Source organism: Schistocerca nitens, chromosome 6 (genome assembly GCF_023898315.1).
Source record: "Schistocerca nitens isolate TAMUIC-IGC-003100 chromosome 6, iqSchNite1.1, whole genome shotgun sequence".
NCBI classification, from domain to species: Eukaryota; Metazoa; Arthropoda; class Insecta; order Orthoptera; family Acrididae; genus Schistocerca; species Schistocerca nitens.
In genome coordinates this window covers 658,426,816-658,453,913 of record NC_064619.1, presented here as the reverse complement: position 1 = coordinate 658,453,913, position 27,098 = coordinate 658,426,816, and the positions used below count along the sequence as shown (strand labels likewise).

At 42.6% G+C, this 27,098-nt stretch overlaps 1 protein-coding gene across 4 annotated transcripts in view; it reads right to left on the bottom strand.

The window, feature by feature from the left end:
- The window catches only part of LOC126263720 (venom dipeptidyl peptidase 4-like), a 358,865-nt gene that overhangs the window by 148,039 nt on the left and 183,728 nt on the right, over positions 1-27,098 (bottom strand). For all 4 annotated transcript variants that reach the window (XM_049960872.1, XM_049960874.1, XM_049960871.1 and 1 more), the window contains 2 exons: positions 13,862-13,997; positions 9,919-10,139 (listed from right to left, as the gene is read on the bottom strand). In XM_049960872.1, coding sequence (XP_049816829.1) covers positions 9,919-10,139; positions 13,862-13,997 — 357 coding nt within the window. The remainder of the gene's footprint in view (positions 1-9,918; positions 10,140-13,861; positions 13,998-27,098) is intronic.

Sequence of the window (27,098 nt, the reverse complement as noted above, 5' to 3'; positions counted from 1 at the left end):
CTTGCTCTTGCCCGCGAAAGGCAAAGATGTCAAGGTCCAGAACACAGTTTTAATCTGCCAGGAAGTTTCATATCAGCACACATTCTGCCGGAGAATAAAATTTCATTCTGGATCACGTGATATGTATGAGACTTCATCCCCGGTGGATTTCAAATATATTAACATAACTCCAGCCGTAATTCAGATTAAGAACAGATATTTAACATACTTAGAAACACTATAGAGAGGTTTCTTATGTCTTTGTGGTGCAATCAACTGCGCTGTCACCAGCACCCGTACGAATTCCCAATTTTTCCACAGTCCAATTTTTTTCACAGTCCAATGTAACCACTGTCACGAATGATGAGGATGATGATGAAATAATGAAGACAACACAAACACCCAGTCCAAGGGCGGAGAAAATCCCCAACCCGGCCGAGAATCGAACCCGGGACCCTGTCATCCAGATGTAGCAACGCTAGCCACAGGACCACGAGCTGCGGTCGGTTTCTTATGTGATTTTTCAAGGAGATTTTTTTATGTGAGGGGTCTTCAGTCTTCTAACTGGATTGATGCAGCCCGCCACGAGTTCCTCTCCTGTGAAACCCTGTTAACCTCAGGGTAGCACTCAATGCCCAACGTCCTCAGTTAATTGTCGAATATATAAAAAACTGTCTTCCCCTACGTTTCTTACCCTCTACAGCTCCCTCAAGTAGCACTGCAATTATTTCTTAACTCGTCCTGACATTCTGTTGCTCTTTCTGGTCAAAGTTTTTCACACGTTCCTTGCCTCTCCTCTTCCGCAGAGAAACTTCTCATTTCTCACGTTATTAGTCTACATAATCTTCAACATCACTCCCTAGACCCAAATCCCAAACTCTTCGTTTGTTTTCTTTTCCGATTTTCCCATTGCCCACGATCCAATTCCACACAATGCTGTGCTCCAAACGTACATTCTCATAAATTTCTTCCTGAAATTAAAACCGATGTTCGATAAAAATAGACGCCTTTTGACACGGAATGTCCTCTTTATCTATGCTAGTGCGATTCTATGTCCTCTTTGTTTCGGCCTTGACTTGTTATTTTGCTTCCAAAGTAGCAAAATTACTTCACTTCATTGTTCCCAGTTTCCATGTTAAAATTATCGCTAACCTCATTTCGCCAATCCTCATCACTTCCGCCTTTTTTCAGCTTATTCTCAAATCATATTATACTGAGGTGACAAATATCATGGGATAGCGATATGGACACATACCGATAGCGTTAGTATCGCGTACACGAAGTGTAAAAGGACAATGCATTGGCGGATGTCACTTGTGCTCATCATTATGGACGCACGACGGCAATTCACAGACTTTGAACGCGGAGTAGTACTTGGAGCGAGACGCACGGGACATTCCATGTCGGAAACGTTAGGGAATTCAACATTCCGAGATCCACAGTATCAAGACTGTTGTGGTTGGCAAGAGAGCCAACACCGTGTTACTAGAGGAGGCCGAAATGCACGCGTTTTAGCTCACGCAGGCTGGCGTGAGGTCTGGCACAGGACAAGGAAATTAGAATTTAGAAAAACGGACGTAGCTGGTGGAATACTTAACTTTAATCCATTAATGGTGAACGTCGCTCTTGACGGTACATGATTCACAATATCAATAGTAACTGAATATGGCGCCTTGCTAGGTCGTAGCAAATGACGTAGCTGAAGGCTATGCTAAACTATCGTCTCGGCAAATGAGAGCGTATTTTGTCAGTGAACCATAGCTAGCAAAGTCGGTTGTACAACTGGGGCGAGTGATAGGAAGTCTCTCTAGACCTGCCGTGTGGCGGTGCTCGGTCTGCAATCACTGATAGTGGCGACACGCGGGTCCGACGTATACTAACGGACCGCGGCCGATTTAAAGGCTACCACCTAGCAAGTGTGGTGTCTGGCGGTGACACCACAAAGACTGCCCGGAAAATGCCAAATTTCAAACATTATCTCTCGCCACGGACAACGTAGTAGCCGATGGCCTTCACTTAACGACCGAGAGCAGCGGCGTTTGAGTAAAGTTGTCAGTGCTAACAGACAAGCAAGAGTGCGTGAAATAACCGCAGAAATCAATGTCCAACATACGACGAACGTTTCCGTTAGGATAGTGCAGCGAAATCTGGCGCTAACAGGTTACGGCAGCGGACAAGCGACGCGACTGCCTCTGCTAACAGTACGACACTGTCTGCAGTGCCTCTCCTGTGGCCATACTGATGGGACACTAGACGACTGGGGAACCGTGGCCTGGCCAGATGAGTTCCGATTTCAGTTCGTAAGAGCTGATGGTAGTGTTCGAGTATGGCGCAGACCCCAAGAAGCCATGGACTTAAGTCGTACTTAAATCAATGTCATATTTAATTACAAACTATGTAGGAAAGTTAATCAAACAGCAACAGAGAGTTTTTTAAACCTTGTCAAGGAACAAGAGTGGCAGGATGTTTACAGTGCCGATAACACAGATGATAAATACAATGCTTTCCTTAACATATTTCTCATGCTCTGTGAGAGTTGCTTTCCATTAGAACGTACTATACGGGGTACTAGCAGTAATAGGCACCCCAGGTGGTTGACTAGTGGGATAAGGATGTCTTGTAGATCAAAGCGGGAACGATATCAAAATGTTAGAAGTCGTCACAATCAAGCTCCAGTAGTCCATTACAAACAGTATTGTAAGGTGCTTAAAAATGTTATTAGGAAGGCAAAGAGTATGTGGTATGCAAATAGAATAGCTAATTCACAGGATATAATTAAAACCATATAGTCAGTTGTGAAGGAAGTGTCTGGTCAGCAGCCGGCCGAAGTGGCCGTGCGGTTAAAGGCGCTGCAGTGTGGAACCGCAAGACCGCTATGGTCGCAGGTTCGAATCCTGCCTCGGGCATGGATGTTTGTGATGTCCTTAGGTTAGTTAGGTTTAACTAGTTCTAAGTTCTAGGGGACTAATGACCTCAGCAGTTGAGTCCCATAGTGCTCAGAGCCATTTGAACCATTTGTCTGGTCAGCAACACAAGGTCGACGATATAAAGTCAGTTCGCAGTAAAAATATTTCTGTTACTGATAAATCAGATATATGTACAGTATTTAACAACCATTTTCTGAGCGTTGCTGGCAAATTAAATAAAAATTTAGTTTCTACAGGACATCATATAACTTTCTTGGCAAATGCCTTTCCGAGATTGATGTCTGAAATACTCCTCTGTGATACATACAAGAGGGAGATTGAGTCAATAATTAAATCACTGAAGACTAAGGACTCTCATTGTTATGATGGAGTGTCTAGCAGAATATTAAAGTACTGTGCTGCACATTTTAGTCCTGTATTTAGCCATGTTTGTAATTTTTCCTTTAGGAATGGTCAGTATCCTGAGCGATTAAAATACTCAGTAGTAAAGCCGCTTTATAAAAACGGAGAAAGGGATAATGTAGATAATTTTAGACCTATTTCTATGCCATCAGTGTTTGCAAAAGTTATTGAAAAGGCTGTGTATGTAAGGATAATTGATCATTTTATATCACACGATTTGCTATCAAATGTACAGTTCGGCTTTAGAAGTCGTTAAACAACTGAAAATTCTATATTCTCTTTTCTATGTGAGGTACTGAAAGTGCTAAACAAAAGGTTTCGAACGCTTGGCATTTTTTTTATTTAACTAAGGCATTTGATTGTGTTGATCACAAAATATTTCTCCAGAAGTTGGACCATTACGGAATACGGGGAGTAGCTCACAATTGGTTCACCTCTTACTTTAGCAACAGGCAGCAAAAGGTCATTATTCACAATGTTGATAACAGCTGTGATGTGGGGTCTAAGTAGGGTACGGTCAAGTGGGGGCTGCAACAGGGAGCAGTAATGGGGCCACTCCTGTTCCTTATTTGTATAAATGATATGCCCTATAGTGTTACAGGTAATTCTAAAATATTTCTGTTTGCTGATGACACTAGCTTGGTAGTAAAGCATGTTGTGTGCAACAATGACTCGGTTTTAAATAGTGCAGTACATGACCTAAGTTCATGGCTTGTAGAAAATAAACTAACGCTAAATCACAGTAAGACTCAGTTTTTATAGTTTCTAACACACAATTCAACAAAACCTAACGTTTTAATTTCACAGAACGGACCTATGATTAGTGAAACTCAACAGTTCAAATTTGTAGATATTCAGATAGCAAGCTGTGGTAGAATGCCCACGTTCCGGATCTTGTTCAAAGACTTAATACTGCCATTTTTACTATTCGAACGGTATCAGAAGTGAGTGATCGTACGACACGAAAATTAGTGTACTTTAAAATTTTTCGCTTATGTAGTATGGTACTATATTTTGGGGTAACTCTTCCCATTCTAAAAGGATATTTTTGGTGCAGAAACGGGCGGTTCGGGCAATAAATGGTGTAAGTTCACGAACCTCTTGTCGACCCCTGTTCACGAGTCTGGGTATTTTGACATTGGCCTCGCAATATATGTATATTCCTTACTGTCATTTCTTGTCAAAAATATTAGCTTATTCCCAAGAATAAGCAGCTTTTACTCGGTTAATACTCGGCAGAAATCAAACCTTCATTTGGATCGGACTTCCCTAACTCTTGTGCAATAAGGTGTGCAGCATACTGCTGCTTTCATTTTCAATAAGCTACCACACTAATTAAAAAAATATTAGCAGTAATCCACGCGCTTTCAAATCGAAACTGAAGAGTTTCCTCATGGGTCACTCCTATTCTGTCGAGGAGTTCCTTGAAAAATTAAGCTGATTCTTACTGTATTGTTGACTGCGTTTACTTAAACTTATGGACTGACTTTTTTCGGGTTCATAAACATTTATTTTTATCTGTTATTACTTTTATGTTGTAATTTCATGTACCGACACGTTCCATGACTTTGGAGATTTGCTCCTAGATTTGGTCCTACGGAACTTGACGTGTAAATAAAAAAAATAAAAAAAGCTAGGCACTGTGCAGCCTGGTGGTGGTTCCTTAATGTTGTCAGCTGTGTTTACGTGGAATGAACTGGGTCCTCTGGAAGCTGAAACTATCGTTGACTCGAAATGGTCAGGTTCGCTTACTTGGAGACCATTTGCAGTCATTCATGGAGTTCATGTTCCCAAACAACGATGCAATTTTTACTGATGACAATGCACCATGTCCCCGGGTCACAATTGTTTGCGATTGGTTTGAAGAACATTGAGGACAATCGGAGCGAATGATGTGGCCGCCCGGATCGCCCGACATGAATCTCATCGAACATTTGTGGGACAGAATCGAGGGGTCAGTTCGTGCACAAAATACTGCACCGCCAACACTTTCGCAATTAAGGACAACTTCAGAGGCAGCAGGGGACTTCCAACGACTTGTTGAGTTCCTGCCAAGTCGAGCTGCTTCACTATGCCGGACAAAAGAAGGTCCGACACGATATCAGGAGGTGCCCCAAGACTTTTGTCACCTCAGTGTATGTTCTCATTAGGCTTCATTCCAGTAAATAGATCCTGCATTTCTTTCTCTCTTTCACAAGGGATAGCAATTTCATCAGCGCATCTTGTCGTTGATTCCTTTCACCCTGAATATTAATTCCTTTACTAAATCGTTCTTTTGTTTCTGTCTTTGCTTCTTCCATGTATACACTGAACAGCAGAGGTAAAACACTACATACAGATCTCATAGCCTTTCTCATCAAAGAGCTTCGTTCTTCGACTTTTTTTTCCACTCTTGGTTCTTCAACAGACTGTATATTACTCGTCATTGTCTGTAATGTACACGTTTCAAAAATATGGCTCAATTTTATGTTGTCAAACTTTTTTCTAGATTGATATACACTACTGGCCATTAAAATTGCTACACCACGAAGATGACGTGCTACTGACGTGAAATTTAACCGACAGGAATAAGATGCTGTGATATGCAAATGATTAGCTTTTCAGAGCATTCACACAAGGCTGGCGCCGGTGGCGACACCTACAACGTGCTGACATGAGGAAAGTTTCCAACCGATTTTTCATACACAAAGAGCAGTTGACCAGCGTTGCCTGGTGAAACGTTGTTGTGATGCCTCGTGTAAGGAGGAGAAATGCGTACCATCACGTTTCCGACTTTGATAAAGGTCGGATTGTAGCCTATCGCGATTGCGGTTTATCGTATCGCGACATTGCTGCTCGCGTTGGTCGAGATCCAATGACTGTTAGCAGAATATGGAATCGGTCGGTTCAGGAGGGTAATACGGAACGCCGTGCTGGATCCCGACGGCCTCGTATCACTAGCAATCGAGATGACAGGCATCTTATCCGCATGGCTGTAACGGATCGTGCAGCCAAGTCTCGATCCCTGAGTCAACAGATGGGGACGTTTGCAAGACAACAACCATCTGCACGAACAGTTCGACGACGTTTGCAGCAGCATGGACTGTCAGCTCGGAGACCGTGGCTGCGGTTACCCTTGACGCAGCATCACAGACAGGAGCGCCTGCGATGGTGTACTCAACGACGAACCTGGGTGCACGAATGGTAAAACGTCATTTTCTCGGATGGTCGCATCCGTGTTTGGCGACATCGCAGTGAACGCACATTGGAAACATGTATTCGTCATCGCCATACTGGCGTATGACCCGGCGTGATGGTATGCGGTGCCATTGGTTACACGTCTCGGTCACCTCTTGTTCGCATTGACGGCACTTTGAACAGTGGACGTTACATTTCAGATGTGTTACGACCCGTGGCTCTACCCTTCATTCGATCCCTGCGAAACCCAACTTTTCAGAAGGATAATGCACGACCGCATGTTGCAGGTCCTGTACGGGCCTTTCTGGATACAGAAAATGTTCGACTGGTGCCCTGGCCAGCACATTGTCCAGATCTCTCACCAACTGAAAACGTCTGGTCAATGGTGGCCGAGCAACTGGCTCGTCACAATACCCCAGTCACTACTCTTGATGAACTGTGGTATTGTATTGAAGCTCCATAGACAGTTGTACCTGTACATGCCATCCAAGCTCTGTTTGACTCAATGCCCAGGCGTATCAAGGCCGTTATTATCGGCAGAGGCGGTTGTTCTGGGTACTGATTTCTTAGGATCTATGCACACAAATTGCGTGAAAATGTAATCACATGTCAGTTCTAGTATAAAATATTTGTCCAATGAATACCTGTTTATCATCCGCATTTCGTCTTAGTGTAGCAATTTTAATGGCCAGTAGTGTATGTAGTGAAGGTATGTCGAGTTTTGTAAAGCCTGGTTTCCGTTATTAAGCGCAACTTCAGAACTACCTTTCTATTAACTTCACCTCTCTTGAAGGCTAAGTGATCGTAATCTAACATACTCTTAGTTTTCCTGTCCATTCTTCTGCATCTTATTCTTGTTAGCAATTTGGCTGCACCGAGTGTTAAGCTGATTGTACAATATTTCCCGCGTATCTGCGCTTGCTATCTCCGGAGCTGTGTAGATCACACACTATTTTATCAAAAGTATCCAGACTCTCATATCTAACGCGGAGTGGACTACTAGATGTAGCGAGAGGCGGATCTGCCAGTATAAAAGGAGGCAGGGAGTACTGAGTTGTCAGTAGTGAAGCAGTAACACCTGAACAGGGCGGTCAGGAGAGCTGAGGAACTTCGAACGCAGACCAGTTATTTGTTGTCACTTGTGTAACAAATCCAGCAGGGACATTTCAATCCTTCAAAAGCTATCCAAATCGACTGCTGGTGATTTCACTGTGAAGGGAAACGCATAGGGACAACCACAGCTAAACCACCAACAAGCAGACCTCATGTAGTGACGGACAGCGACCGTCTAACATTGCGGTGGCTGGTTGTAAAGAATCGAGTGAAATCCCCGGAAGGGATCACCTGTCAGTTCCAACGTGCTACCAAACAAGGCACAATACCTGTGCACAGGTAGTTGGGGTAAAATGGTCAAGCAGCTGCTCGTAAACCACACATTTCTATAGTCAATACTAAACGATGCTTGGGAACCACGTCACTTGGTAGTAGATGACTGCAAATGAGTGATTTGGAGTGATGACTCACGCTATACCGTGTGACAATCCGATGGTAGGGTTTGGGTTTGGCGAATGCCTGTAGAACGTTGCCTGATATCATTTGCAGTGCAACAGTAAAGCACCGAGGAGGTGGTGTTGTGGTATGAGTGTGTTTCGTGGTTAGGGTATGGTCCCATTGATGCGCAATGGAAACCCTATATGTGGAAAGATGCGAATACATTTTACAGCATTGCAATAGTAGAGGAATAGTTTTGACATGATGTATCAGCGTGAATTAAGTTAGGAAATGAGACACTTAAAGTAGTAAAGGAGTTTTGCTATTTGGGGAGCAAAATAACTGATGATGGTCGAAGTAGAGAGGATATAAAATGTAGACTGGCAATGACAAGGAAAGCGTTTGTGAAGAAGAGAAATTTGTTAACATCGAGTATTGATTCAAGTGTCAAGAAGTCGTTTCTGAAAGTATTTGCATGGAGTGTAGCCATGTATGGAAGTGAAACATGGACGATAAATAGTTTAGACAAGAAGAGAATAGAAGCTTTCGAAATGCGGTGCTACAGAAGAATGCTGAAGATTAGGTGGGTAGATCACATAACTAATGAGGAGGTATTGAATAGAATTGGGGAGAAGAGGAGTTTGTGGCACAACTTGACTAGAAGAAGGGATCGGTTGGTAGGACATGTTCTGAGGCATCTAGCGATCACCAATTTAGTACTGGATGGCAGCGTGGAGGGTAAAAATCGTAGAGGGAGACCAAGAAATGAATACACTAAGCAGATTCAGAAGGATGTGGGCTGCAGTAGGGAGATGAAGAAGCTTGCACAGGATAGAGTAGCATGAAGAGCTCCATCAAACCAGTCTCAGGACTGAAGACCACAAAACAACAACAATCAGCATGATAATGCATTTTGTTATGAAGTAACACCTGTGAGACAGTGGTTTGTGGACACTAACATTCCTGAAATGACTGGCCTTTACAGGGCCGCAATATGAATCCAACAGGACACCTTTGGGATCTGTTATACTGTCTATTTCTCTCCAGGCCCCAGGCCCTAACATCACTACCTACCCGGGTCTCAGCTCTTGAGGAATAATGTGCTGCCATTCCTCCGCAGACATTCAATCACCTGATTGGAAGTGCGCTCAGCAGAGTCCTAGCCATCATAAAGACCCTTATTAATGTCCGCTAATAGGCGTGTGGATACTTTTTACAAGATAGTGTATTTTCCAAATGGCTGATGGTATGCCTCCAGTCGGATAGTTTTTACGCACCAACGTGAATAGTCATTTGGTTTCCATTCAAACGCAAAGTCCGTCCAAACAGGCCTTGGAAGGTCCAACAGTAAGGACTAACCTACGTGTCATTTTCAGTTGATAGGTGTCGCCTGATGTGGATGCTCATGTGTTCAGCACACTGCTCTTCCAGCTGTTGTCGGCTTTCGTGATCAGAGCCACTACTTCTCAGACAAGTAGCTCCTCAATTGCCCTCACAAGCACAGAGTGCACACCGCCTACCAACAGCACTCGGCATGCCCCCACTGTGACCCATGCCAGTGCTAGGCAAGTGCGACATGCGCCTAACTGTGGTGATCTGACGGGAACCGGTGATACTACTGTGGCAACGCCGTTGGCTTGGTGTCCAGTACTGCCAATAATTTTAATTCCGAATGAATGTTATCTCTCCCTCGTCCCTTACAAGAGTCAGTGAATGAAAAATTGCTACAGGTGGGTATACAATCAGCTAAACGCATGTATGGTCAACATGGGATCCTTTTCTTTCTTTTGTATAAGTACCACTCAATCAGCACTGAAGGCGCTGCAATTCAACAGAAAGTACAAACGCTACACGGTGGAGACGTACAAGCTTTTTTTATTTGGTCATACAAGCCAGTTTGGAGATCAGTTAAAGATATTATTAGTATTCACTAGGTACTTACACTGTGCCATTGGGGGCCCATCCGTATATCTTAGTGACTGTCAGCTCTCCTGATGTGATGGCTTTCGTGGAATTCCCCGACACTTTGACCAAGTGAGGGAAACTAACATTGTCGTCATGAGGCTGCCACAGGATTGTCACGTAAGTTGAAGTCTCCTTTCCTTTTTGGAAATACGGTGGATGTATGTCTACCCAGCCGTTCCTCTGCTCTATTTTTAGGCCCTAGAACGCAATAATGTGGCATCAGCATCATACATCACGAAACAAGTGCATCGATAATGGATGCACAGTAAGCTATGACGAAGAATGTTATTACAAGAGATATTCATACAGCATATCCAAAGTATTCGTTAATATTATAGAAACATATACTTAGTTCCTGTGCAAACGTTCTTAATATTTCAAAATGTGTCACAGGTCGTACATTTTATTAACTGAATTACACGCCGAGTACCAGGATTTCTCGATGGCGTTCGTTACGCTCCCACACTGTCACCTAATGAATAAAATACAAACAGTGAAAATATCAGGCCAGCTTTGAGACTGGATTTAATAGTTCCTAGCCAGAAGAACACGGATGTCACACTTATTGGAGACAAAGCTTCAAACGAATAAGCAACTCTGGGCTTACCCCAATAGTGTTCACAATTTATTCGAATATTGTTAATACGGTAGAAACAAATGAATCAACCTGTTAATTAGTCGATCCTGGTGGCGAACCAAGCAACCTACGTAAACGAAACCTTAGCTATAGATATGGCGTTTCTATGGATTGTAGAAGGCAAGTAATACCAAATGACAAGTAAATGAGAAATGTAGTAACTTTGACACAGTGCGACCAAATGTCACAAAAAAACGTGTTACATGCTTATGCCCCGTCCTTCTGCAGAAAATCTACACTTATTTGTTTGCCACTCGTTTGTGATATTCTGCTGTAAATTGTTTTTGTCTTACAGTTGAGGATAAAGTTTAAAGAATACACGAAACAATGCGTCACAAATCGTTTTTACAGTAATTTGTTGAACCCTTTGTTACTGTATTGGTGGTTGTGGAGGAATAGCAATGGAAAATTCTTATTAGTATTTATTCATTCACTGCTGTGTTTATTAAACCCAGTAACATCTGTGGTCTTAAACGGGTTGTATTGTACACATGTATTTGAAATGCGTACGTCATGAAAGTTGTTTCATTATCTCAAATTAAGTACCTTAAAAATTTATATAAATAAAAATCAATTACCGCCTGTATGAGAGGTCATCAAGTGAAAATGGCTTGAACGATTTGGTTGATTTTCGTTGTTACGTTCCTTATTGTTAGGGCAAGGATTGTATGAAAGAAAATTTTTGGAAAAACCATCGGAAAAGTCGGAAATTAAAATCAGTTATGAGAGATCACTTGAGGACGGCTCGAGCGATTTGGTTTAACGGTATTTTGATATGAAGAAAGAAAATTTTTAAAAAATGCGTACAGTTTCTCAGTTCTGCTGTCACATGTTTTATTAACAACAACACCAAAAAAATCAATTTGACAGTTTATATATATAATATACAAATAGATATGTAATACATAGGGTGATTTTTTCCACCAATTACGATGTGTAGGGATTGATCGATGAGAAGATGCGGAACAAGAAAGGTCTAATGAACTTAGGTCCGGAAATGAATGGTTTCCATGCTGGAGACCATTTATTCAGTCATACTTTGTTACAGAGATGGCGGCCTAATGCGCTCTGTGTCATGCAGCTACAGTTACTGTGTGCATGGTTTCCTCCTGACCTAGAGGGTGGTAGTGTTCCTCATACGTCATGCCCTACCGCCCTCTCCTGCCATAGTAATTGGTAATGTTGTGTCCGATTCACTTTTCTTGCTGACTCACCTTGAAGTGGATGTGATGCAGCGTTGTACACAATGGCTGGTTCCTCTCATTCCGCCTCAGTTACACTATGTCGGCGACTGCTGCGCAAACACCGTTTCCACATAAGCGTACACCATAATTACTCTACCACGCAAACATTGGGGTTACACTCGTCCGGAATGAGACGTTCCCAGGGGGGGGGGGGGGAGGGGGGGGGTGTCCACTGGGGGCCGAACCGCACAGTAACCCCGGGTTCGGTGTGGGGCGGCGGTGGGGTGAGTGGACTGCTGTAGCCTGTTTTGGGGTTGTGTACCACTGAGGGCCACGGCGGGGACGAAGCCTCTCCGTCGTTTCTAGGTCCCTAGTTAAATACATACATACATACGGAAAGGCAAATTGCAACGGGCGGCGGCCAGCAAGGTAGTATCAGGAGACCTATCCCCGCCGACAACAACGGCACCTTTCAATGTTTCGCCGCTTGTCTCAGACAGGGTCGTGTCAGAAAGCAGGAATTCATGAATCATTAGACCTTTTTTGTTCCGTATCCTCTCATCGATCAATCCTTAGAGTTTTAAACGATGGAAAAAATCATCTTTTATAGAGGGGAAATGTTGTTACCGAAAGTCTCGAAAAGTTCTTGACCGATTTACTACAAATTTTTACTTAATACTTTAACGAACGTTCCGACGGACATACGCTATAAATTTTTGTAAGATATATAATCTATACATATATATAAAATATACAAAGGGAGAAGCGTTGTTACCGCAAACCTCTAAAAGTTCTTTACCGAATTACTTGCAATTTTTACACGATACTCTAATGAACATTCTGACGGACTTAAGCTATATTTTTTACATATTTTGTATATGTTTTTTTTTACGTTTATCAATATATATTTAATACATAAAGGTGAAACATTGTTACCAAAAATCTGGAAAATCTTTACGGATTTACTTCAAATTTTTACACGATGATGTACTGAAAATTCAGTCGGAAATAGACATAGAAAGAAGGGGAGGAGAAAGTGAACAGAGGGAGAGAGAGAGGGACAGAGAGAGAGGGAGAGAGAGAGAGAGAGAGAGAGAGAGAGAGAGAGAGAGAGAGAGAGAGAGAGAGGGAGGGAGGGAGGAGGTTATGCACAGAGAGGTGGGGGGAGAAGAAGTTACACAGAGCCAGTGAATATTCAGACACAGACGGACATAGAGAGATGAGAATGGGATGCACAGAGAGGGAGGGAGGAGATTAGGCACAGACAGGTGGGTAAGGAGGAGTTGTACTGAGAGAGGGGGGTTGAGAGGATGGGCAGAGAGAGGGGGGAGGGGAATGTAATTTAGGATGTATATGCAATTCCCATACACATTTAGCAAATGCAAAGCATTGACGGGTTTGCTAGTTGAAAATAATAAGGCCTGACAAGAACACAAGCAAATTGATACAGTTTGAATGACAGTGATGCAATTAGCAGTGAAACAAAGCAACCCTGTAAACAGCACGCCTGCTGCTGGCAGAGTCAGGTTCTAACGCCACTCGCCAATTCTGATTCCTGTGCATACAGACAAACGAATCAGTCTGGAATCATTTTGTGGCACTGTCTGAGAGATTGCAGCTACGTGTTTAGTGTTTTAGGACTGGTATGTTGTTTATTAACCGAAATGTGCACATAGGTCGATGTTATCAAACGTTATTGAATGATTAATGGAAAGATGGATAGTAGCAGTACATTTGTTGGTTAATTGTGGACACTTTGTAGACAAATCACATTCCACATTCTGTATAGGTATTCTCCCTCAGCTGTTTGTTCACGCTACAGTATTCCAGCCCAAATGCTATGGAACAGCCGGCCGGAGTGGCCGAGCGGTTCTAGGCGCTACAGTATGGAACCGCGCGACCACTACGGTCGCAGGTTCGATTTCTGCCTCGGGTATGGGTGTCTGTGATATCCTTAGGTTAGTCGGGTTTATGTAGTTCTGAGTTCTAGGATACCGATGCCCTCAGAAGTCCCATAATGCTCAGACCCATTTGAACCATTCTTTTTGCTAAGGAACAAACGGTTAGTATAAAACCATATGCAGGAGGAAGTAGTTTACCTTTTCCCCAGCAATTTGCTTCACGTCATTGGAAAGGAAGTAGATCACATCTTGCCTGACGTTTGCAGTGCGATTCATCCACCAAGCCATTACGGTGTTGTCGTCAACCCACGCCACTGATACAAGGTAGTGGTCTCTGTAATAAAAAGTTGTTTCGCTCTGTTATACAACCGGTTAAACAGAAAATTTATACGCATGTAACTTGAGAGATAGAAAATTATATAGTTTTGTTTGGAGTATGTAATCTACTGTCTGCCACTTTGAGAAAGGGATTAATTCCTCTGGCATCTTTTAAGGTATAACTTTATCTCAACATACACTATGATGTGCTTTTTAAATCTAATATGTGTGATGTCCTTCCCCCACGAACCATGGACCTTGCCGTTGGTGGGGAGGCTTGCGTGCCTCAGCGATACAGATGGCCGTACCGTAGGTGCAACCACAACGAAGGGGTATCTGTTGAGAGACCAGACAAATGTGTGGTTCCTGAAGAGGGGCAGCAGCCTTTTCAGTAGTTGCAGGTGCAACAGTCGGGATGATTGACTGATCTGGCCCTGTAACAATAACCAAAACGGCCTTGCTGTGCTGGTACTGCGAACGGCTGAAAGCAATGGGAAACTACAGCCGTAATTTTTCCCGAGAGCATGCAGATTTACTGTATGGTTAAATGATGATGGCATCCTCTTGGGTAAAATATTCCGGAGGTAAAATACTCCCCTATTCGGATCTCCGGCGCGGACTACTCAACAGGACGTCGTTATCAGGAGAAAGAAAACTGGCGTTCTACGGATCGGAGCGTGGAATGTCAGATCCCTTAATCGGGCTGGTAGGTTAGAAAATTCAAAAAGGGAAATGGATAGGTTAATGTTAGATATAGTGGGAATTAGTGAAGTTCGGTAGCAGGAGGAACAAGACTTTTGGTCAGGTGAATACAGGGTTATAAATACAAAATCAAATAGGGGTAATGCAGGAGTAGGTTTAATAAAGAATAAAAAATAGTAGTGCGGGTAAGCTACTACAAACAGCATAGTGAACGCGTTATTGTGGCCAAGATAGACACGAAGCCCACGCCTACTACAGTAGTACAAGTTTATATGCCAACTAGCTCTGTAGATGATGAAGAAATTGATGAAATGTATGATGAGATAAAAGAAATTATTCGGGTATTGAAGGGGGACGAAAATTTAATAGTCATGGGTGACTGGAATTCGAGAGTAGGAAAAGGGAGAGAAGGAAACATGGTGGACGAATGTGGATTGGGGGAGAGAAATGAAAGAGGAAGCCGTCTGGTAGAATTTTGCACAGAGCATAACTTAATCATAGCTAACACTTGGTTAAAGAAACATAAAAGAAAGTTGTATACATGGAAGAATCCCGGAGATACTAAAAGGTATCAGATAGATTATATAATGGTAAGACAGAGATTTAGGAACCAGGTTCTAAATTGTAAAACATTTCCAGGGGCAGATGTGGATTCTGACCACAATCTATTGGTTATGAACTGTAGATTAAAACTGAAGAAACTGCAAAAAGGTGGGAATTTAAGGAGATGGGACCTGGATAAACTGACTAAACCAGAGGTTGTACAGAGTTTCAGGGAGAGCATAAGGGAACAATTGACAGGAATGGGGGAAAGAAGTACAGTAGGAGAAGAATGGGTAGCTCTGAGGGATGAAATAGTGAAGGCAGCAGAGGATCAAGTAGGTAAAAAGACGAGGGATAGTAGAACTCCTTGGGTAACAGAAGAAATATTGAATTTAACTTATGAAAGGAGAAAATATAAAAATGCAGTAAATGAAGCAGGCAAAAAGGAATACAAACGTCACAAAAATGAGATTGACAGGAAGTGCAAAATGGCTAAGCAAGGATGGCTATAGGACAAATGTAAGGATGTAGAGGCTTATCTCACTAGAGGTGAGATAGATACTGCCTACAGGAAAATTAAAGAGACCTTTGGAGGAAAGAAAACCACTAGTATGAATATCAAGAGCTCAGATGGAAACCCAGTTCTAACCAAAGAAGGGAAAGCAGAAAGTTGGACGGAGTATGTAGAGGGTCTATAGAAGGGCGACGTACTTGAGGACAATATTATGGAAATGGAAGAGAATCTGGATGAAGATGAAATGGGTGATACGATACTGCGTGAAGAGTTTGACAGAGCACTGAAAGACCTAAGTCGAAACAAGGCCTCGGGAGTAGACAACATTCCATTAGAACTACTGACGGCCTTGGGAGAGCCAGTCCTGACAAAACTCTACCATCTGAGAGCAAGATGTATGAGACAGGCGAAATACCCTCAGACTTCAAGAAGAATATAATAATTCCAATCCCAAAGAAAGCAGGTGTTGACAGATGTGAAAATTGCCGAACTATCAGGTTAATAAGCATTGGCTGCAAAATACTAACACGAATTCTTTACAGACGAATGGAAAAACTGGTAGAAGCCGACCTCGGGGAAGATCAGTTTGGATTCCGTAGAAATATTGGAACACGTGAGGCAATACTGACCTTACGACTTATCTTAGAAGAAAGATTAAGGAAAGGCAAACCTACGTTTCTAGCATTTGTAGACTTAGGGAAAGCTTTTGACAATGCTGACTGGAATACTCTCTTTCAAATTCTAAAGGTGGCAATGGTAAAATACAGGGAGCGAAAGGCTATTTACAATTTGTACAGAAACCAGATGGCAGTTATAAGAGTCGAGGGGCATGAAAGGGAAGCAGCGGTTGGGAAGGGAGTGAGACAGGGTTGTAGCCTGTCTTCGATGTCATTCAATCTGTATATTGAGCAAGCAGTACAGGAAACAAAAGAAAAATTCGGAGTAGGTATTAAAATCCATGGAGAAGAAATAAAAACTTTGAGGTTCGCCGATGACATTGTAATTACGTCAGAGTCAGCAAAGGACTTGGAAGAGCAGTTGAACGGAATGGACAGTGTCTTGAAAGGACGATATAAGATGAACATCAACAAAAGCAAAACGAGGATAATGGAATGTAGTCGAATTAAGTCGGGCGATGCTGAGGGAATTAGATTAGGAAATGAGACGCTTAAAGTAGTAAAGGAGTTTTGCTATTTGGGGAGCAAAATAACTGATGATGGTCGAAGTAGAGAGGATATAAAATGTAGACTGGCAGTGGGAAGGAAATCGTTTCTGAAGAAGAGAAATTTGTTAACATCGAGTATAGATTTAAGTGAAACATGGACAATGAATAGTTTGGACAAGAAGAGAATAGAAGCTTTCGAAATGTGATGCTACAGAGGAATGCTGAAGATTAGATGGGTAGATCACATAACTAATGAGGAGGTATTGAATAGAATTGGGGAGAAGAGGAGTTTGTGGCACAACTTGACGAGATGAAGGGACCGGTTGGTAGGACATGTTCTGAGGCATCAAGGGATCACAAATTTAGTATTGGAGGGTAGCGTGGAGGGTAAAACTCGTAGAGGGAGACCAAGAGATGAATACACTAAGCAGATTCAGAAGAATGTAGGTTGCAGTAGGTACTGGGAGATGGAGAAACTTGCACAGGATAGGGTAGCATGGAGAGCTGCATCAAACCAGTCTCAGGACTGAAGACCACAACAACAACAACAACAACATGTGTGATGTTTCCCTGATTCCGTAATCGTCAATATTTATAGTCCTTGTTGTAGTCTAGCGACCGACTAGCTCCAGCATAAATAATTGGGGTGAAAGACATGGAAAGGTAATGGAATGGGAAAGAAACAGGAAGGAGATAACGACTTCCCAGTGGCTTTGTCCAACAGACACCACTGGTATCTATAATTCTATGGGTGCAACAGCTGTTTGATGGAAAAAGTTTCACCGCAGATGCACAACCAGCGTCCAACCTACGAGAGTCGGAAACTACGAATAGAGCGTCAATGGGCTGGGGCGTTGCGATGCGGTGAGAGGGAAGTTGGGAATTTGAATTTGACGGAAAGCGTGTCCGGATGGCCTAGGTGGTTAAGGCAACTATTCTACAGTAGTGAAGCAATTGGGTTTGAACTCCAGTCCCGTACGAATTTTGAACTGTCATCGTTGCATTGCCACAATGCCCTATGCGTCTGGAAGTGATTATTTCCTTCCCATTTACCATCACGTTTCCTTTCCATTCCTTTCATCCTAATTATTCTTGTATGTGTCCTGGCTGCTCCATCTGGAGTAGCGTCTGTTCCGTCCGACATGTCTGGCGAAACAGACACCACTCATATCTATAGCTGCAGCAGCCTCTACTCTGGAACACACACTACAGTGCCAAACTCTACAGACATTCAACCTACTGCAAGTAGCATACTCTTGTAATTACCTGCATTTGTTCTTCTTTAAAAAAATCATTTCTCGCTTGTTGCATTATAATTAATATGTATTACTTATAACATTCTAAGTGTATAAGAGAGAGCGCATGTATGCAAAGAGTAAATTGAAGGTCTGTATGAGGGGAAAGGATTTGACTAATGTGATAGAAGAAGAAACAGGAGTAGATATAGAAGAAAGATGGGATCCACTATTAAAATCAGAATTTAAAAGAGCTTTGGAAGACTTAAGATCAAATAAGGCAGAAAGGGTAGATAACTTTCTATCACAATTTCTAAGATCATTGGAGGAAGTAGCAACAAAACGACTATTCACGTTGGAGTGTATGAGTCTGGCGATATACGATCTGACTTTCGGAAGAATATCATCCACACAATTCCGAAGACTGCAATAGTAGACAAGTGCGAGGATTATCGCACAATCAGCTTAACAGCTCATGCATCCAAGTTGCTGGCAAGAATAATATACAGAAGTAAAGAAAAGAAAACTGAGTATGTGTTAGATGACGATCTGTTTGACTTTAGGAACGGGAATGGCATTTCTCACCTTGCGGTTGATAGTGGAAGCAAGACTAAGTAGAAATCAAGAACCATTCATAGGATTTCTAGACATGGAAAAAGTATTCGGTAATTTCAAAAGGAGCAAGATGTTCGGAATTCTAAGGAAAATAGGGGTAAGCTGTAGGGAGAGACAGATAATATACAAATTGTACAATATCCAAGAGGGGTTGATAAGAATGGAATACCAAGGACGAAGTACTCGCATTAAAAAGGACCTAAGACAGGATGTAGTCTTCCGCCCTACTGTCAATTTGTATATTAAAGAAGCAATGATGGCAATAAAAGAAATTTCAGGAGTGGAATTAAAATTCTAGGTAAAAGGGTATCAATGTTACGATTCACTGCTGACATTGCTACCCTGGGTGAAAGTGAAGAAGAATTATATGATCTGCTGAATAGAATGAACAGCCTAATGAGTACAGAATATTGACTGAGAGTAGATCGAAGAAAGACCATCAGAATTTACGTTCAGTAGATGAAGTTAAGGGGTCACTTAGTAGATGAAGTTGAGGATTTCTGCTACCTAGGCAGCGAAATAACCCGTAATGCATATATGCATTCCCTTCACGTGTTTAAGCCACGTATTACGCACATTTATGCGATCGGGAATGCTCAGTAACAGCCAGGCTACATGTACATTTAGCAATTTAGCGTCAGCAAGAGCATTAGTGATGAAATCATAGGAGGCAATGTTGTGCAACCTTAGTAGGGACAAGATCCGACTTACAATCTGAGACAGTGTTCCGAGACAAACTTCCGTCACAGTGTCCGCAAACACACACACACACACACACACACACACATATATATATATATATATATATATACAGGGTGTTTCAAAAATGACCGGTATATTTGAAACGGCAATAAAAACTAAACGAGCAGCGATAGAAATACACCGTTTGTTGCAATATGTTTGGGACAACAGTACATTTTCAGGCGGACAAACTTTCGAAATTACAGTAGTTACAATTTTCAACAACAGATGGCGCTGCAAGTGATGTGAAAGATATACAAGACAACACAGTCTGTGGGTGCGCCATTCTGTACGTCGTCTTTCTGCTGTAAGCGTGTGCTGTTCACAACGTGCAAGTGTGCTGTAGACAACATGGTTTATTCCTTAGAACTGAGGATTTTTCTGGTGTTGGAATTCCACCGCCTAGAACACAGTGTTGTTGCAACAAGACGAAGTTTTCAACGGAGGTTTAATGTAACCAAAGGACCGAAAAGCGATACAATAAAGGATCTGTTTGAAAAATTGCAACCGACTGGGAACGTGACGGATGAACGTGCTGGAAAGGTAGGGCGACCGCGTACGGCAACCACAGAGGGCAACGCGCAGCTAGTGCAGCAGGTGATCCAACAGTGGCCTCGGGTTTCCGTTCGCCGTGTTGCAGCTGCAGTCCAAATGACGCCAACGTCCACGTATCGTCTCATGCGCCAGAGTTTACATCTCTATCCATACAAAATTCAAACGCGGCAACCCCTCAGCTCCGCTACCATTGCTGCACGAGAGACATTCGCTAACGATATAGTGCACAGGATTGATGACGGCGATATGCATGTGGGCAGCATTTGGTTTACTGACGAAGCGTATTATTACCTGGACGGCTTCGTCAATAAACAGAACTGGCGCATATGGGGAACCGAAAAGCCTCATGTTGCAGTCCCATCGTCCCTGCATCCTCAAAAAGTACTGGTCTGGGCCGCCATTTCTTCCAAAGGAATCATTGGCCCATTTTTCAGGTCCGAAACGATTACTGCATCACGCTATCTGGACATTCTTCGTGAATTTGTGGCGGTACAAACTGCCTTAGACGACACTGCGAACACCTCGTGGTTTATGCAAGATGGTGCCCGGCCACATCGCACGGCCGACGTCTTTAATTTCCTGAATGAATATTTCGATGATCGTGTGATTGCTTTGGGCTATCCGAAACATACAGGAGGCGGCGTGGATTGGTCTCCCTATTCGCCAGACATGAACCCCTGTGACTTCTTTCTGTGGGGACACGTGAAAGACCAGGTGTACCGCCAGAATCCAGAAACAATTGAACAGCTGAAGCAGTACATCTCATCTGCATGTGAAGCCATTCCGCCAGACACGTTGTCAAAGGTTTCGGGTAATTTCATTCAGAGACTACGCCATATTATTGCTACGCATGGTGGATATGTGGAAAATATCGTACTATAGAGTTTCCCAGACCGCAGCGCCATCTGTTGTTGAAAATTGTAACTACTATAATTTCGAAAGTTTGTCCGCCTGAAAATGTACTGTTGTCCCAAGCATATTGCAACAAACGGTGTATTTCTATCGCTGCTCGTTTAGTTTTTATTGCCGTTTCAAATATACCGGTCATTTTTGAAACACCCTATATATATATATATATATATATATATATATATATATATATATATATATATATATACGAGAGAAGTAGGAGAAAGGGGTGGTCTCTCTTGTCCTTGGGGAAGACAGACCGAGCCAGTCGCGAGGAGCCTCTCAAAACGCAAGGTCGAGTAACCGGGGCGGCTCTGAAAGAACGGTCGCGAGTGCATGTTTCAGATGTTAAACAAGATACAAAGTGAAGTTATTAGTTATAAGAACGCCACGTGTCGTGGGCAGGGTCTATCATTACGTTAAGTCAGAAAACGGGAATAATGTGTGTAAAGGGTCGAATATAATGGCGTAGTCACGAGCCGCCATATTGCAAATGCTGATTCTGTGACCTGTATGACAAAGAAATTTCTGTATTAAAAGAAGTATAGTACACACGTTGTTGACAATTAACAACTGACATCCCAAAACACTCCACCTCAACAGAGGATCACCAACTACATGGAACCTGGCGACTGAGCGCTACCACTGTACTACGAGGGACTCACCGAAGCAGCAGGACACCAGGTTAGTGATACCACCCAGAGAAGTACGAGTACTTCCATCTCGCTACAATGCCAATGAGGGTGTTGTAAACCAACGAAGGACGGAGCAAAGAGGACATCAAAAGCAGAACAGCACTGGCGAAAAGAGCATTCCTGTCCACGAGAAGTCTACTACTATAAAAACATATGCCTTAAGGGGCTCCGGAAAGGCTCAAAATCATGAAAAGTTCAATTTTTACTTTTTTGCGTTTTCTGAATCTGCAGACTATTACCTTTTAATAGATATATAATTTACTCAATTCCGAAGACTACAACTATTTTTAAATTTTTTTTGAAATGTGTTCTACATGGGCGTGACCGACTGTGGCGCTGTTAAACTGCTGTCAAATGGTGTTATTATTAACGCCCGTGTTCATCAGGTACATTTTAGTGATGTGAGATAAAGTATGTGTGGTGGCTAACCTGTGATGGTTCAATATACATCGCTGGTGTGATTGTCGATTGTTTCATGTTTATTTACTCTGTCGTTATCTCGAAAATATTCGTAATTAATTCTGTTTCTTGAGTCTCTGTTTTGTTGAAGTATAATAATGAGTAAAAGTAAAGTTATTAGAAATCCTCTGAAGGCTTTTAAGAAAAGGAGAAATGTTGGAAAGCCAAAGGTATTTAGAAATATGGGAATGAAGATAGGTTCTAACATGGTACGAGCGATGCTTGCTTTAGACAAGGAACGCCTTCGGGCTGCAGACAGGGCTGTAAAGAGTCTAGAAATACAAGCAAGAGTAAACAGGAGGAGGAACAAGAGGAAGCTGGAGGAGGAGTTTGCAGAGGATGAAGATAATCCATCCTATGGACCTGGAATGCACTAAAAAGTTAATCCAATCTTTGTCGCTCGATTCCCAAAACTTTTATTTTCTCATACTAATTCCCAAAACTTTTATTTTCTCATACTAATTACATGTTTTCTAAGGATCTTCCAAACATATTTGTTTCAAACTTTCAGTAAATGTTACACAGTACCTTCTGCATAATCTAACACAGCCTTTTTCCAAAAAACTGTATATTTTTGAATATATAAAAAAAAATTGCAAAAAAATGTTGTGAATTTTCATTACAATTGAAAAAAAATCTTCTTTAATAACTGAACTAAAATTTTGTAAAATCCCTGTGTTAAGTTGTAGCCCATATTCCAATAAATAATCTGTAAAACTTCCTACCTCAAATACTTTGTGAGGAAAGATGTAATTTATAAGCGTTATTTTAACATTGCAAGTATAGTCGTTCCGGAGCCCCTTAATTAGAGAAAGAAGTTTCTGAGAATGTACGTTTGGAGCACAGCATTATATGGTAGTGAAGCATGGACTGTGATAAAACCGGAACAGAAGAGAATCGAAGCATTTGAGATGCGATGCTACAGAAGAAGTTTGAAAACTAGGTGGACTGATAAAAGAAATGAGGAGGTTCTGCGCAGAATCGGAGAGGAAAGGAATATGCGGAAAACACTGATAAGGCGAAGGGACGAGATATTGGGACATCTGTTAAGATATCAGCGAATAACTCCCATGGTACTATATGGAGCCGTAAAGGGTAAAAACTGTAGAGGGAGACAGAGATTGAAATTTATCAAGCAAATAATTGAGAACATAGGTTGCAATTGCTACTCTGAGATGAAGAGATTGGCTCTGGAAAGGAATTCGTGGAGGGCCACATCAAACAAGTCAGAAGACTGATGACTCAAAAAAAAACTGTATTCATTTTTAATCAATATTATACATGCCTGTACTTTATAACCTTAACTTATTACAAAAGTAACTTTTACTATATGAGGGTGCTGGAGTGTAAAATCAGCCACGTGAAAATGCATAAATTTCCTTGTATCTAAATTTGTACAACTTCTGTAGCTTTTAACAGAGTTTTCACCTTGCTGAAAAACTGCTACTTGCACTAATTATGTAGGAATTTCTTGTTGGCCCATTTCCACGTTTCTTTTAGTTCACAACAAGAATCAGCGGAGCTGTGCAGACTCCCTGAACCCTGTACCCCCACCCTGCTGCTGCATGTTGCTCGGAGCTGAAGGCAAATCTGTATTCGTGCGAGGAAGTGCATACGATGTTACACAAATGCTGCCTATAGAAGCCGAAGCGTTCACTCACACGTGTTCTTTCAAGCGGTACACTTCACAGCTCTCGCTACGTGATGACAAAGTCATTTCGAGATAAAGAAAACAGAATATGGCAGCTTCGTGTAAAGAACATGTGAGTGTTCTAACTGATGAATCTAAACTGTACTGTGTCATTTTCGCACCAGAGGTAGAGATATTATAAAAGAAACAAAACGTGTTACAGCACTAAAAGAAATGTGCTCTATGTTAAAGACTAGCCTGCAGACAACAGTGAAGCTGTGGAATACCTCAGTAGTTTGGCACCTGGTGCAGTGTTTTAAATTGTGCCGCCTGCTGTCCCCTCCACAACCCCGACTAAACCTACAAGGTGAAGCGAAATTCGCGCCCTCGGCCTTAGCAACTCGACACCTCGCCTCCCAGCGATATAAAAATCTCTCTCCCAAAATTTCGTTTGGTGATTATATCCGGCAGAAAAAGGGCTTTAAAGAGTGACAATCTGGCAACACCGTAACTGCATGTGTGGTATCTCTCTGTCAGTACATATTGGATGTACCGTGCAGTTGGTACAGGGTATAACGTTTTGGGTTAGCATGCAGGAGGTCGTGGGTTAGATCCTGGGTTGAGGCATACGTTTTTTATTTGGTGAATATAGTCCATGTGGTAGGGTGTATAGCATCTTAATCGTCAACAGCGACTGCAGCGGGTCCTCTAGCAAAAATTTGCACTTACACACTACAATCGTAGAAATGGAAGACCGGTCAGCTTTGAAAGAAGCCCTTTCCACATCGTGGGCTTGAATTTATTCGCACCACTTCATCTACTTGATGCGAAACCTGTTTTCTTTGTACCTTCCTCCAATGGTCCCATAGATTAGTACCAACTATTATTCCTGCCTCGTTCAGGTCCATTACATTTCGTTAGGGCCTTACGTTACCAGTAGGACTAGCACTGTGCTTTGCGAATAATGTCCAAACTCGGTTACTATTTGTATGTGTTATCACCTTGGTCCCACTAATTATGCCTTTCAACACTGAGTCTTGTAACCGCATTCTGTTTAGTACTATCTCAATACATTATTATTATTATTATTATTCTACCGCTAGGATGGGGAAACATCACGTCTATTACCATTATGGAAACAGTGTAATTCGAAACCGAACATTTCACAATTGGCGGTGTCGGGATGAATCATGCACAACGATATCTGTCAGAGGGGTAATGTAGCCGGCCGCGGTGGTCTAGTGGTTCTAGGCGCGCAGTCCGGAACCGCGGGACTGCTACGGTCGCAGGTTCGAATCCTGCCTCGGGCATGGATGTGTGTGATGTCCTTAGGTTAGTTAGGTTTAAGTAGTTCTAGGGGACTGATGACCACAGATGTTGAGTCCCATAGTGCTCAGAGCCATTTGAACCATTTAGAGGGGTAATGTGCATCAGGTGGAACAGTGCACAGGACTGACGGCGTGTTTATACTGTACGCACTGTCCACCAGACAGGGACTAGTTGCGAGCGGAGTAACGCGCCCGTGACAGACTCCAATGTTCATGCGTACACGTATCGAATTTTCTCATTGTAAATCTCTAAATCAGTGTGGCAGATGTATGGCATATAAAAACGATGTATATGTGGATGTGCTTCTTGTCCTTGGAGCATTTGATAACCGGAATGGCGTTGCCGCTCGTGAATATGCTGCTAGATATCCTCGTCGACGCCATCCAGAAAGAAATGTGTGGTGTCATCTGGAGCTGCGCCTTCAGGAGTCAGGTTGTCTCCTTCCACTATCGCGTGACAGAGTTCGTCCACGGACTCGCTGTACCCCAGCTACTCAGGAAGCTATTCTCGAGGTCATACACCAAGAACCTCATCGAAGTACACGTAGCTATGAAGGCAGCTGCGTGTCTTGCAAAGCACGGTCGTTAACATGCTGCACGAGCATGGGTTGCACCCCTATCATTATGCTTTCACGAAACATCTGCATCCTGCACAACGCCATCAGAGAATGCAATTCTGTGTGATTCCAACAACAGGAAGCCAGCGATGACTTTATGAACACCGTAATTTGGTCAGATGAACCAGCATTCACTCGTAAGGGTGTCTTCAATATGCACAATGCCCACCACTGGTGTGAGGTTAACCCGCACATCACCCACGACCGTGGATACTGAGTTCGCTTTGGTATCAAAGTCTGGGCCGGAATATTGGGCGACAGGTGGCTGGGCCCTACACATTGCCTGACCGGTTGACTGCACGAAGGTATCATGGATTCCTCTCGAACTGTCTGCCTGATGCGCTGGAAGATTTTTCACTACATGTTCGGCAGAGGATATGTTGCACCTTCACACCCTGGAATTAATGTGCGACAGTATTTGGACAGAACATTTCCAGGGAAATGGCTCGGACGTGGAGGTCCAGTTGCATGGCCACCGCTTTCACCTGACCTAAATCCCTTGGATTTCTTCCTGTGTGGACACCTGAAGGAGCACATGTAGTCTACTCCGCCGAAGAATGTGGAAGAATTGGTAGGGTTCATGCTGCTCTTGTTACTGTGCATGCACCTTTGGTAGAAGGGACCAGAGCTGTATGATCCGGCGAGCTGCACAATGTCTGGCCTCGGGGGAGGTCGCTTTGAGTTTCTGTCGTTCTGAGGACAACATATTCTGTTGTGAAGATCATGCGGTCGTTAATATGTACATTATTATTATTATCACTAGTTGCTAATGTGCGACGTCTGAGCCCTCATATTACGTGCAGTATAAATGACAAATAGATGTTGTGTTATTGTACTGTGCTGTCACCTTTAGCATTTCGAAACTAATATTGTTTTTGTAGTTATTCTGTTCTATGACAGGTCATTTGTTTCAACTGTCTATTTCTTATTTGCCTAACCACGTATTTCTTATGTTTAGCGGTACAAAATGTTGTAAATTTAGGATACGTGTGACTTAAGAAATGGTGTATATTACAAAATAAAATGTCAGAATGAATTTAGCAAAAAAAAAATGCGCCCCAACCCAGTATCGAACTCTCGACCTCCTACACGCTAACCAAAACCTCACAGTACAACCATTACGTGCTGACAGAGATAGTTACAATACATGTGGTTACAGTGTTGCCAGAATGTCACTCCTTAACGTCCTTTTTCTGCCGGATGTACTCACCGGACGAAATTTTGTGAGAGACATTTTTTTATCGCTGGTATGTGAGGAGTCGCGCTGCGAAGCCCGAGTGCGCGACTTTCGCTTCACCATACCTGTATATAGTAACGTAAGCAAAACGCAATGTTTTTATGAATGGAGATAAATAAGTAACACTCATTTTTGTAAGTAACATAGTTTGACTGGTTATTAATGGAGCAAC